Source organism: Synchiropus splendidus, chromosome 12, assembly GCF_027744825.2.
Source record: "Synchiropus splendidus isolate RoL2022-P1 chromosome 12, RoL_Sspl_1.0, whole genome shotgun sequence".
NCBI lineage: Eukaryota > Metazoa > Chordata > Actinopteri > Syngnathiformes > Callionymidae > Synchiropus > Synchiropus splendidus.
This window is the reverse complement of record NC_071345.1, coordinates 10,866,602-10,880,000: the sequence shown is the minus strand read 5'-3', so window position 1 is coordinate 10,880,000 and position 13,399 is coordinate 10,866,602. Positions and strand designations below refer to the sequence as shown.

Below are 13,399 nucleotides of genomic sequence, written 5' to 3'. Positions count from 1 at the left end.
CTACACCACATCATCATCATTAGATTCTCCACTCTGGCCTCAAGATACCTCTCCACCCAACACTAGAGGCAGGAATGGATTACCAGTCTGGGCTGGGCACCCTTGATCCCTGGGCTTGGGTGTTAGCTTGACCTTATCCACTTCCAGGCAGATAGATCATGACTTGGTGTAGCCAACAGGAAGATGTGGTCTTCAAAAAGAGGCTCTCTTGAGATCACAGAGTGAGATATGTGTGCATCAACTAGCATTGGGGTGATGGTTAGCGCGACCTAGAAGGTTGTAGGTTGGCCTAGGTCCTCAAACCACTCTCGAGTGTCTCCAGGGTCATGCATACTGATGGTACAACTCTGGAGACACTGGAGATTTCTCTTTGTGCTCCAGGGACTGTCTCGCAGATGATGTTCTGAGAAGACTGCGAGTTATAATCCAGTACTCACTAGGAGGGCTTTCCTTTTGGTTTAAGTCTTTATTTTCATGCGATATCCTTCATAACTCAGCTAAGAAAGCTTCAAGCAATTGTTTCCTCCACAAATCCCAGCGACCCTGAAACTAATTTTGGAGGCTGAACTCCTTCTGCTCTCGCTGGCTCGGTTTGAATCTGAGTGAGAAGTGGCTGGGATGGGAGGATCAGAGCCGCTAAGTCGAAGGCCATGGTTTGTTCTCTCCAGGTCCGTGGTGCCTCGTGTGGAGAAGTTGAAATATTTTGAGTGTAAGGGGGTAAGGCAGTTCAAGAGTGGTCTGCGTTTGGTTTAGCTGGGGCAATATTGCAATCGCTCTACCGCACTGTTGTGTTTACAAGAGAGCTGAGCCAATAGGCAAAGCTCTCCATTTACCATTCAATCTTCATCCAGACCTATGGTCATATGAGCTTGCAAGCGTCTGAAATGAGTTTCCTTCGACGGTGGCAGGCGTCTCCCTTAGAGATAGGGTGAGGAGTTCTGTCATTCTGGAGGGACTTGGAGTAGGGACTTGGGCATCTCATGAGGACGACTCTGTTTGGAGGTGTTCCAGGAACAGCCAGCTGGGGGGAGATCGATGAGTCGACCCCGGACCAGGTGGAGAGAGTACTTCTCTTCTCTGGCCTGGGGGTATCTGGGGATCCCCCAGTCAGAGCTGCACTCCTTGTTGAAGCCTCTGCCCCGCTACCTAATGAGAAATAAGTGGGCGAGGATGGATGGATGGACTTCACCCCAGAGCTCACGCACTACTGAACACCACCATCAGTACATCATCATCCACTTTGCTGTCGGTTCTCATCCATCCAAGTACGCTCCAAGTGCTCGGGTGGCACAAACTACACTGGAAATAAATCCGCCCAGTGGTTCTTGAGTGAGTAATGGCTTGTTGTTCCACGTCCAGCTTCCGCCTCCCAGGTCTGGTGCAGCCTTGAGCTGTCGCACACCTCCACCGCCAGTTTCCACCACGCTTGCGAACATATTTACTATTGTCCGATAGAGTGCCCCGCCAGTTCAATGCCACTTAACCAGGCTGATGACAAGAAGGGAAACGTGTCCCTTCTGGAATAAAGGCTGTGCCACAGTGGAGGTCATTTCAGTTTCACAGGCTTTGGAAAAGTCAATCTGCTCATGAACGCAACCTTTCTCACCATCAATCTTTGTGCATCATCATTATGATCGAGGCTGCTCGTGTGATGTCATAATCCAGTGGTATTTGATGGAGTTTATTCTGAGGACCAGAAGTGTGGGACTGTGGTGACCGGCTGAGCATCTCAGCTTGACCACGACCCCTACAGAGAGTCCAGCTGGACCCTTGTCATATTCATCAGCGACGTCTTCATCAGTCCGTGATGCATGAATCCTCTGGTGATTTATTCGATTTCCATGCGCTGGACTTCCTGAGCGAATGCGACACTTGGATGATCTCTTTAGCCAAGACGCCAATGCGTTTCTGACTCATGTCCGCTTCAGTCTTGCAAATAGGTTTTCTCCCTGTGCAGTGGCTCTGTTGTTCGGAGAAACTGAACCACCTGCGTCAAACCAATGACTTCCTCATCATAGAAATCCTCATGTTGCAAACACATTTTTGTATCATGTTCAGCACGAGTCCTGACTCATGGAACAAACTACCTCTACTACTACTCCCCACTGAAGCCAGTACAAGTCTTTTAACCTTCCGAGCTTTGACAACGGTGTAAAATCAAATAAAACACACGTGTTTCCTGTTAAGGATTCTCATGTGAAGCAACCAATCCTTCTACATGAAGAGCTGCTCAGACTTTCATAGGTTATTTCTGTCAAAAATAAACTTGTGTTTCTACTGTACCGCAGAAGTTTAAAGGGAAAACAAAAAAACTTTCCATTTTAAACTGAATCATGTTTTCAATTCCTAATGAATTCCAGGTTTTAGATACAGTGACCCCCAGTGGAAGACTTGTGCTACAACATGGTCGAAGAACTGCAGCTCTTTTTATTCTTTTTTTTTATTAATAAGAAACGCTGTAAACAATAAAAAGTTTTGACTCTTGATGATTATATATTATAAAGGACTGACACTGGTTTCTTCATTTTGCAGATAGATATGGTCAATGATATAAATATTATAATATTATAAACTAAATTATTGTGCTATTATGTTGTGTGCTATTTCCAGACAATTTCTATCAGACTTTGAGATAGAAGTAAAAACTTTTACGAGGTCCTGTATGACCTGGGGTCTCATGTATTCTCAGTGAATCGCTCATCTCCGTGTATCCGACTTCAGACAGGAGGGAGTGTGCAGTTTCTTCTGAGCCTGTAAACTGGACTGGAGAGAAGGCATCACTCCTGGACTTGAGGTGTCTGCATCATGCCTGGCTCTGGTCCTCTATCAGCACTGAGAACAACTCGTGGGGTGATAATTAAATCGGGCTAAACTCTATAAACACTCTACATTCCTCCGCTGGTGCTCTGCCTGTGGGACTGCGACGGTTTCCTGAAGCTCATGGAACGGCCTTGCATTTGGACTTAAAATGAGATTTTCAGCAGTCAGTGTAGAGTTGAAATGACCTGTGTGTGTCCAAAACACTTTTAAAGAAGCTTCTCTGCTGCCTGTCACTGTCAACCGCCCGCTCTCACCCTCAGCTATTTAAAGCCTCTTCCTGTTGCCACACATTCATACATCACTAGAAATGTTCAGTGACTGAGCACTGCCTATGTTTTTATCTTCAATTTGTGACTGATCTCCTATTTTGCTTGAGCGGCATTTGTCATACTTAAGAAAAGCAAATGTCTCAGCATTGTGCAGTGAAAATAACCCTGTTTTGGTCCCCCCCACCCCTGAAAAATGCCTTTCTTTATCTATTATTTTTTTAAATTTATACACACAGTGGAAACCTTTCCACTTAATAAAACATTCTTGAAGTTTGCTCAGCAGTCTGGGACAGGTCTCAACAGACAATTCAAATTATTACAGTCCATGAGACACACAGACCCCCCTGGATCACCTGGTATTTCCTCAGTCGTAGCTGCTCATTGAAAAATACCGATTTCACCAAAAAACAATTTCTGTATTCCATAAGCCCCAGTGTATTTGTTGAATTAATAACAGTTGATCATGAGTGCATTTAACTTATAAATCAATAATTAAATGTTAGAGTTGTTTCATATAATCATAGCAACCTAAAAAGGTTTGTATTGAAAGCCATAGTGAAGACAGGGCAGTCGTCAGACCCTCCAGACTGAGATCATGAGCTTCGCAAATTCTCTATTTTTCCTTGTGCATCAGCCCATAAATCCCAGCAGAGTTTCTTGCAACATGCCAATAAATTATTAGTTATAAATATAGAGTTCCATAACGGAACAGTGCCGAACTATAAAATTCCCACATGCACCGTTGCCACGGACTCGGAGTTGAACCCATAAAGTATGAGTTCAGCTGTCACCAGACAAACCTTCCTTTTTAACAAGGTTTTGCAGAGGAAGTGAATGTTGCATCACATGGCAGAAAAAAATGCCTTATGTTATTTTCATCTTCCTTTTGAGAGAAACACTTTCCCTACTGTGGGGCTAAAAAAGGCCATGTAATCTAACAGCTTCAAAAACGGCCTTAAAAAAAGATGTATACCTCTAACTTCTTATAATAAAGACAGTCCACTAAAAACTGATATGATAACAGAGTGACTGTCCCATATTGTTGGTGAGAACTTTTTTTTCCCTTCAGTATTTGCCTTGTCAAAATTAAATACATGTGTTGCATGAGTTCAGCGAATAATTTTGTTTTCCTAACACTTACACATAAAATATTGTTTATAGAATAATAAATTTGTTATATTTCGCTTTTTTAAAATTTAAATCATTTTAAAGTTCCCCAAGTTAAACAAAATAAAATTATTAATAATAATAATTGATAAAAAATAAAAACATATTTTGTATGTTAGAAAGTTTTTAAATGTAAACAAGAGAAAATTGTAATTTTGGCATCAAAGTTATGAATAAATAGCAACTACCAGATGTTAGTAAAGTAAATGACTGGCAAAATAAATCTCATCCACATTGTATGTAAATAACTATGAATGTCATTCATTTGTAGTTTTTCTTCTGCAGTTTATGTACACAGCACAGAATGTGTGGAACATCCTGGATAAAGAAACAGCAAAACTTTATTTTCTCTTTATTGGAATCTATATTTTGATATCTGCAGAAAAAATACCGTGATGCTCTCAGTTTCTTTTTCCGCCCACAGTTAAAAACAAGACCGCGACCACCCTCGGAGACGCTGTCTTTGTTTTAACCTCGGACTGTAAACGGCGCCTCGTAAAAAGCCGCTGGACGCTGCCTCAGTATTCCCACGTGTGGTGCACAGAATTCCTGAAAGCAGATGTGGCACATCCAAAGTAAGGTCAGGAGCAGGAATACCACCAGCAACGCAGGAAAAGTTGAAAACTAGATTTAGCTTAACGCACCATGTTGTCTGCTTCTTGTCCAGAGTAGGTCAGAGCGCGTGTCCTGCTTCTGTCTCGGACAAATGATCATGTGACTGACTGGTGAAGCGGACGCCTGCAGTTGCAGAGGAGTGTTTTCATGTTCTTTCTGTGGCGATAACAGCAGTGTTTTCACTTCCACATCAGACAAGAATCTGACTGAGTGATGTTGGGAGGCACTTGAGCTTCCTCCCGAGCTGTAAAACATCCATGTCATCATGTTGGCTCCGATTATAGCGCATCAGGTGAGATAGGAGTCTAAACTTCCCATTTGGAAATCAAAGCCGTGCTAGTTTTGATATTTTCAAACCATCACAAACACACACGCACCTCCAGTGTGAGATGGGAATTTGCACATGTCCAGATCATCTGCTTCCACTTAGTCCTGGCCATGTGAGTGTCAGCACGCTGGTGTCAGACCAGTCCAAACTGCTGTCACACGCACACGAGTGCAAACAGCTGCCCAGCAGACGGGACAGCACTTGCTCGCTGACCTGAACCTAGAATGGAGTTTTGTTTTTCAATCGATGGCTGGCCTCAGAGGAAGGAGTGAACTCCCGTGAACCCTCGTGCCAGATTACCGCACGAGCCTTCACTTTGTTGAAATAGAACAAGGTGTGCCGACACAAATTCACCACAGATCATTAAAGTGAAGTCCACTGTGTCAAACTATTCTCAAGAGTACAACTTTGCTTCAAACCGATTGCATTTCTTGAACTGGGTGGTGACTTTCCTAAAACAGCGGTTTTCAACCGGTGTGGGGTGAGAAATGATCCGGTTGCGCCTCATTTGTCGGGAGAGAGAGGTGGGCGATATGATGAAATTAAATCATAAACAATGATGTTGACAAGCTGCCAACGTGAGGAGACATGGACACGGATTCTGTCACATTCTCTCTATACACTATAGATCTATGTTGATGATCTGATTTGTCCGTCGAAGCTGCTGTGGTGCTCCTCTTCCTACACACTCACTGCGAAGAGGTCGGTCAAGTACACAACTACCAGTTGTTTTTATACCTGATGCGCCTCTAACTTGACCACACACCTTCACGATGGAGTGAGCCTTGTTGGACCCGCGACGCCAAAGAGTCACCGCAGAACTAACAGAGCGTAACGTGACGTCTCACCCTTATTGACACAATCAAAGTTTGTTTCGTCGTTTAAAAGTTGTTGAAAAACTAAATGCAAAACAAAATAAATGCACTCTAAAATGTGAAGAGAGAAAGGGTCATTGTTATGAGGCAAGTTGAGGCAAAGAATCGTTGGCTGGAAACTCTCCAAACTACAATAAAATCATGCAAAAAAAGATTTAAAAAAAATAAAATAAGATTACATAGAAAAAGTGATTTAAAGTAAACAAGTCAAAAATATATTTTGCCATATTGCACTCCCCATTCTGGAGACGTTTGTAACAAATACATTTTCTGCAAATAGCATGGCAAAATAACACAATTTAAACAAATGAAAGGGATTTCCAACAGTACTTCATGCACGATTGTGTTTTGGCTGAGGTTCCTTTGGTGGTGCGCCTCTGGATTTTTTCAATGAAGGAAGTGTGCCGTGGCTAAAAAAAAAAGGTTGAAAAACACTGCTTAAGGACGTCATAGCTGGACTTGAGTTTGACGTCTGATGTCATATAAGCCAAGCCAAAATGACTGGGACATTCTGCACTCCCTGCCAGTGTTTGTGGGAGTTCCTTCTTCTCTTCATGGATCCCTGCAGCTGCTAATAAAGGCCAAATTCTAATCAGAATCGGTGACAAAGAGCAGTCAGGGAACTTGGACAAGCTTTTTCCGTTGTTGCGCACCAGACCTTGGCAACTGCTGTGTTGAAACGTCATGTTTACTTTTGTACCTGATACAGTTTCAGCAAGCCCATAGGTCCATCGTATTATATATGATACCAACCAGCTTCAGTCGTACGTGTTGTGGCTTCAAACTCAGTGAGATCATGTGTTTTATCTCCAGGTCCTGAAGACAGATGTTTCCCGAGAAGATTTAACCGAAGGGATGGAACAAGTGGATTACTATATCTCCTGACACGTGAAAAATCAACAAACTAAATGGATCAATTTGAAAGGCATGACGGCGTCATGTTCTTCAGTGGAGTTGACTGTTACAGTTGAAACTGAAGGGACGTGAAGGGTGGGTGTCGGAGACACTCCCCCGTGGTGATCTTATGTAATGGGGGGCCCCTGCAGAGGTGCCTCAAACCATCTTGACTGAAACATTTTTCTTTCTTGTTTTGTCAAAACTGCTTGCCGGTTTAAACAATTGTATAAATTCAGCAATAAATATTGCCATAGTGTTTGTGTTCCAGCGCTAACTCAGGGGTCATTTAGAGTTAAGATTCAAGTGAAATTGTCTGGGAGGCAGCTGTTTAGTCTGGAAAAATGAGTCTGAATCTTGAAAAATGCAACATTGATTTAATACATCTTAAATGATTTTGGCTTTAAAGTTTCCCCTATTAAGGGAATTTATCACATGCAGTCATTTTAATACAGTGTTTTTGGTTACCACATCATAAATATTGTGCACTTGATTAAGAAGTAATTCAGTGTAAACAGGCGTAATAATGTTTATTTGAAGTGACGGACTTTAATCAACAGTTTGAATCGACCTCATTCGTGGCGCACATATCCTGTCATTCTTATTTTCAACACCAGGAAGCAACAGAGAGTATTTACAACAACACGGGAGAAAGCAGGATGTGTTTCCACTCTGTTTTGGATTTGTTTTTTCTTGGTTTGGAAATACTTCTTTGAGTCAAAGCACAAGCTCAAGGGGCTTCTTAGACTCTTACGCTCAGTCTGCCAGATGTTGGGATTTCTCTGTCGGCCATCTTCTGTCACCACTTTAAATAGTCTACTTGTGAAATGCAAATATGTAGAACTTGTTTGGATTTTCACATAATACTACTACTACTACTACTACTTCTACTACTACTACTACTACTACTACTAATAATAATAATAATAATATACAGTTCAAACAAACAAATTTGATCATTAGTTAACATTGCACGTCCATCCTTAGTTATAAAAGAATTAAAAAGATAAATGTCGCCACAATAATGAGTTTCCTACCATAGAGTTTGTTTTGTTTTTCGGAAATTAATTGTAACAAACATACTTCAACGTATAGTTTTGGACAGTCCGGTATTAAGGATCAGTCCAGTCATAGTGAGCCGCAACCTACATCGAATTATTGACGATTTACACGCGACAGAGAGGCATTTTTGTTTCCAAATTTTGTGACTCTGACTATGACTGACTACTGCCATCTAGTGGCAGTCACATAAACTGCCTCTTTGTGTCTCCTCTACTACCATTTTTTTTGGTTTTCCTCACCCAACACAGCCGTGTCAATTGCCTGTAGTGGCTCAGAAATTACTGTAGCACATGCTGGTGGCCAAAAAGATACATAGACAGACAGACAGTCGGATAGATGGATAGATAGATAAATAGATAGACAGATAGACAGACAGATAGATAGATAGATAGATAGATAGATAGATAGATAGATAGATACATAGATAGATAGATAGATAGATAGATAGATAGATAGAGTGACAGGCTTGTTTGACTCTTCTGATCAAACCCCCCAAGCATATGTGTTACTTTCAGGTGAGACAAATAGTATGTATGTCAACATGTTTCTGAGCTCCCACAGTTTCAAGTGACACACTCAGATGTTGCTGAACAGGATGGTCGAGCATGCAAATATATGTTAGTTGATGTAAACTTTGTCCAAGATTTGACTTCCTCTCTGTGAAACTGAGGAAGAGAGTCAGCAGTTTGACTGTCCGCCAAGACAAATGGAATTGTTTTTTCGACTTTTTAAAGGATGCCAGAATGTGTATGCTTATGAGGGACTGTTTCAAGGCAAAATAGTTTTTACAAAACACACACTGAAGAATGTTGGAATGTGGCCTTTATAGCCATACATTGCAAGTCTTATGAACACATAGCAACATGGTTACCCGCAACTGTGACTGGCAATAATGGATTGGTGAGTCATAAGAACGACAGGCGTCGTATTAATAAGTACATTGTAGTGATGATGAGGCCACTGTTCCTCACTAGATAGGCCACATTCCCTATGGATTGTTCCAGTGTAGTTTTCCTCTTAGATGTAAAATCTTTATTTACATTTCACTCCAGCATCTTATTGTCCCCCCCATTTTATTTTGTTCAGCAAGTGTGGAACTTAAAACACACGGCTGTCTTCAGACTCTCTCAACTTCTACTCTGACTTTGTTGTTTCGGTCTGCGGTGGGACTTCCTGTGATCTCTGAACCCATCCACATGACACGAGCCGATGTATTTCAGGCACTGTGACGGTTTATCTCGCCTAGTCAATTGAGTTGTTATCTTGCACAAAGAGGAAGAGTGTTGCTGCCTCAGCAAAAATTCCAGAGCCAGCTGTCAGTTTACAGTTGATTATATATATATATATATATATATATATATATATATATATATATATATATATATATATTGTTTTTTCTCTCTCTCTCTCTCTCTCTATATATATATATATATATATATATATATATAATCAACTGTAAACTGACAGCTGGCTCTGGAATTTTTGCTGAGGCAGCAACACTCTTCCTCTTTGTGCAAGATAACAACACAATTGACTAGGCGAGATAAACCGTCACAGTGCCTGAAATACATCGGCTCGTGTCATGTGGATGGGTTCAGAGATCACATTAAAATATATATATATAAATATATATATATATATATATATATATATATATATATATATATATATATATATATATATATATATATATATATATATATATATATATTTTTATGTGATATATATATATATTTTTTAATTTGTGCTGTCGCTGGAATAGATTTATATCAGATCAGAGGTCAGATGTGCAGCTGTATGGTAGACCTCAGTGTCTTCACTTCTGCTTTCATTTTTAATAATGTTATCAAAGTCATCAAGTTCCTCATTGGTGGTTTCATAGATTTCGCTTGACACCTTGTCGCGAGAGCTGAATAGAAACTGTATTCATATGCAGCAGACAAAGAGGGAAACTCCCCAAAAGGATCCACAAAATGAGACTCTGGTTTTCAAACTAACACAGATAAAGTTCAACATCTAGCTTTAATTCTTCATTAACACGTTCAGGTTTGAGTTTGTTTTTTTTTCCATTCATTGGGCCTCTCTCTGGGCCACGTGGTCCGGACCTGGCCCGTGACCCGCATCTTGGTGTGAACAGTGACTCCGGTTACAGGCGTGGAGGTGGGACTGTGGGCTGGAGCTGCCTGGTACACGTCAGCAGCCAACAAGAAGTCATCCGTTCCGTCATTCTCTTCCTGGTCCGAGCCTGTCGCCTGGTGAGTTCACAAGACGTTCAAGTCGCGTTTGTGACGCTTGAAAAAACAAACAGCCACTTCAGGTGGAGAGGAAGGTGGGAGTTTGTGGGCCGATGACACGACGTTCCAGTGAAAGAGGAAGCAGCAGCGCAACTTTTGACACTTTGACGTCACACGACGGCGCACGAGGAGACGATGTTGCAACTTCGAAGTGAGACTCTCTCCTGAGGATGTGATCGGTTGCCGGTAATCGCCTTCTTCCTGCCGTATTTGTGCTCGAGTCGCGTTAAAATGAGGATCCGGCTGGTGAAGAAGAATCTGCTGGCGCTGGTCGCTGTCTCTTTTGTGGTGGCGACTCTCTTGTTTTCCACGCGAGTCCTGATCGTGTCCGAGGATCGTGCGTCCACCGGCCAGCTCGGAGAGAAGGTCAATCCTGGCGGCAAGTTTCGTTACGGGACGCTCGCGGAACTGACCGAGTCTGTTTTCAACGCCAACTTCAAGCAGTGCGTCATCAACGCCGAGAGGTTTCCCGTGGATCCTCAACTGGTTCTGGTCGTGCAGGTCCACAACCGACCCGAGTACCTGCGGCTACTCATCAAGTCCCTGGAGAGAGTGGCTGAGGTCCACAGCTTCCTCCTCATCTTCAGCCATGATTATTTCTCAAAGGAAATAGACGCCATTGTGCAAGGGATCACTTTCTGCAAGGTTCTGCAGATCTATTTCCCCTTCAGCACCCAGCTGTATCCCAGCGAGTTTCCTGGAAAGGACCCGCGAGACTGTCCCCGGGACATGTCCAAGGAGGACGCCATGAGAACAGGATGCCTCAACGCCAAGCACCCAGACTCTTACGGCCACTACAGGGAGGCGTTCATCACGCAAACCAAGCACCACTGGTGGTGGAAGCTGCACTTCGTGTGGGAGCGAGTCCAGGCCCTGCACGGATACAAAGGCTTTGTAGTCTTCCTGGAGGAGGACAACTACATCCTCCCGGACTTTTACCATGTCTATAAAGCCATGCTGGAATTCAGGAAGTCCAGCTGTCCGGACTGCGACATGCTGGCTTTGGGGAACCATAACGGCGTGACAGAGTTCACCAACCTGAGCAACAAGGTGCTGACCACGGGGTGGATGTCCACCAAGCACAACATCGGCATGGCCCTCTCCAGGGAGGTCTACTACCGGCTGATGGGCTGCAACGAAGCCTACTGCACGCACGACGATTACAACTGGGACTGGACTTTGCAGCATCTGTCGGGAACCTGCATCTCCAAGCCGCTGAAGGTCCTGGTGGCGCAGGCTTCCAGGGTTCTTCACACCGGAGACTGCGGGCTTCACCAGAAGGAGAACTGCCGGCCGGAGTGGGCGGCTCAGAAGGTGGAGGAGCAGATCCAGACGGTGAAGGACAGCCTTTTCCCAGCCTCTCTGCACCTCACCAGAGCGGAAGCTGTCGAACACAAACCTCACATGAAGAACGGCGGCTGGGGCGATGTCAGAGACCATATTTTGTGCAAAAACTACGCAGAACGCCTCTGATGTGGAACCTAAAAAAACCTCTTTTATCATGCACTTGTGCCATACTCGAATCTTCAGGGTTTCAGCCACCGATCTGCCGCTTTCACAGTGGTGTGCCCCGAATCTTGGGGCGAAGAATCAGGACCAACACTCGTCTGAAGACGGTGTATATTTTTAATGTGTTCTCTGTTATGCTTGTGTTGTGTGTACAAGACAAGCAGTCACAACTGGAGGCGCTGCCTAGTTATTCAGTGTTCAATTCAGGATCAGCAGTGGAAAACAATTTTATTTAAAGAATGCAGTAACTGACAAAATAACTGTAAATGAATGGGAACACTGTCATAACCGATCTAGGTGGGCGTCAAGCTACCGCTGCGTGATCTGTTGAGTTTAAAGCTGTTCACCAAAGTTAATTTTTACACTTGATGTGACTGTGGAGGACCAGATTACTGTAAGACAGGAGCTCTGCAGTATTTATACTTCAATCTTTAAGCCAGTGTACTTGTATATGAAGTACAACAGCAGTGCCTTATTTCCATCGCACCAAGTTGGACAAATGAAAAGTTCATTTTCTGTGGACCCGAGCCAAGTTTGCCACCAAAGGACATCAAAGATTGCAGGGTTTCAACGTGTTCCAAGGAAAAAGAGGCTCATATATTGCGTGCCGGTATGACAATCGTTGATTTAATTGGGATGTTTTATGTGTTCTTGTGTAGTTAAAATACACTCGAATGGAGTTATGTTTAAACCTTGTGTTCTCCTGTCTGTGAGCTCAAATGTGTTGTGATTATTTACCTGCTTGTGGGGGAGGATGTGACCTTTTGGAATTTGGTGTTCTTATTTAAACACTTCTATTGATTCTGTATTTGCACTTTTGAAAAAATGAAGTTGGTTTGGGGATGCAACTGCAAGCGGAGAATATGATTGTGTCTTTGTTTTCCTTTTGGTAGGTGATACTTTTTCTTCCGGCATTAAGTCGAACATGTGAAATAGGAATGGCCTCTTTGCTGGTGGAAGATAATGTGAACTATTGCAATGGTCGTGGCTGCTCTTGAAATGACCACAAGTGCCTTTTGATTTTCGGTCTGTGCCTCTGTCTGTACCGGTGACTTGACAATGCTGATGCCTCTGAAATGTTGCCGACACCTGAGCGGAATACGCGGCAACATGTTGGATAAAGAAATGTGAACGTGCATTTGGAAAACTCTTTGTTGCGATGTGAGTTTTGTGAAACTGTAATGGTCAAAGGTTACCTGAAACTCTAGTGTCAGGTTAATATTCCCAGATGTAATGTCAACGTCAAATAAATTCCTGCTCGTTCATGATCAGTTTTGAAGCTCAGTGGATCTGTTCTATCTGATTTATTTTCCATCATCATGGGTACTCTAGTTTCCAGGTCTGGTCCGCATCACTTTCTCTTATCATACAGTCACCTCACATCATGTTCTGTCAAATGGGTTTGCTCTGAATCTGACAACATTAGTTACTGTTTAAAGGGAACCATAACATTTAGTGGCGACTGGAGTCAAAATGAATGAAACGGCACCTCTCAGTGTTGGAGAGTTGAAGTGCTTTCATTTAAAATACTCAAGATTATCACTGAATTAACCTATGTACATAGAG

General features: G+C 42.8%; 1 protein-coding gene and 1 long non-coding RNA gene across 2 annotated transcripts; one reads left to right on the top strand and one right to left on the bottom strand.

Annotated features, from left to right (window-relative positions):
* Nucleotides 1-4,628: 4,628 nt before the first annotated feature.
* LOC128768727 (uncharacterized) lies at nt 4,629-5,394 on the bottom strand. The gene is made up of 3 exons (XR_008416269.1): nt 5,249-5,394; nt 4,901-5,027; nt 4,629-4,805 (listed from the first exon to the last, which is right to left on the bottom strand). It is a non-coding gene; the product is annotated as an uncharacterized LOC128768727 (long non-coding RNA).
* Nucleotides 5,395-10,216: 4,822 nt separating this feature from the next.
* On the top strand, nt 10,217-13,107 carry LOC128768286 (alpha-1,6-mannosyl-glycoprotein 2-beta-N-acetylglucosaminyltransferase). The gene has a single exon (XM_053881059.1). It carries the CDS (start codon nt 10,556-10,558, stop codon nt 11,795-11,797), a length of 1,242 nt encoding a protein of 413 aa, XP_053737034.1. The 5' UTR covers nt 10,217-10,555; the 3' UTR covers nt 11,798-13,107.
* Nucleotides 13,108-13,399: the final 292 nt, after the last annotated feature.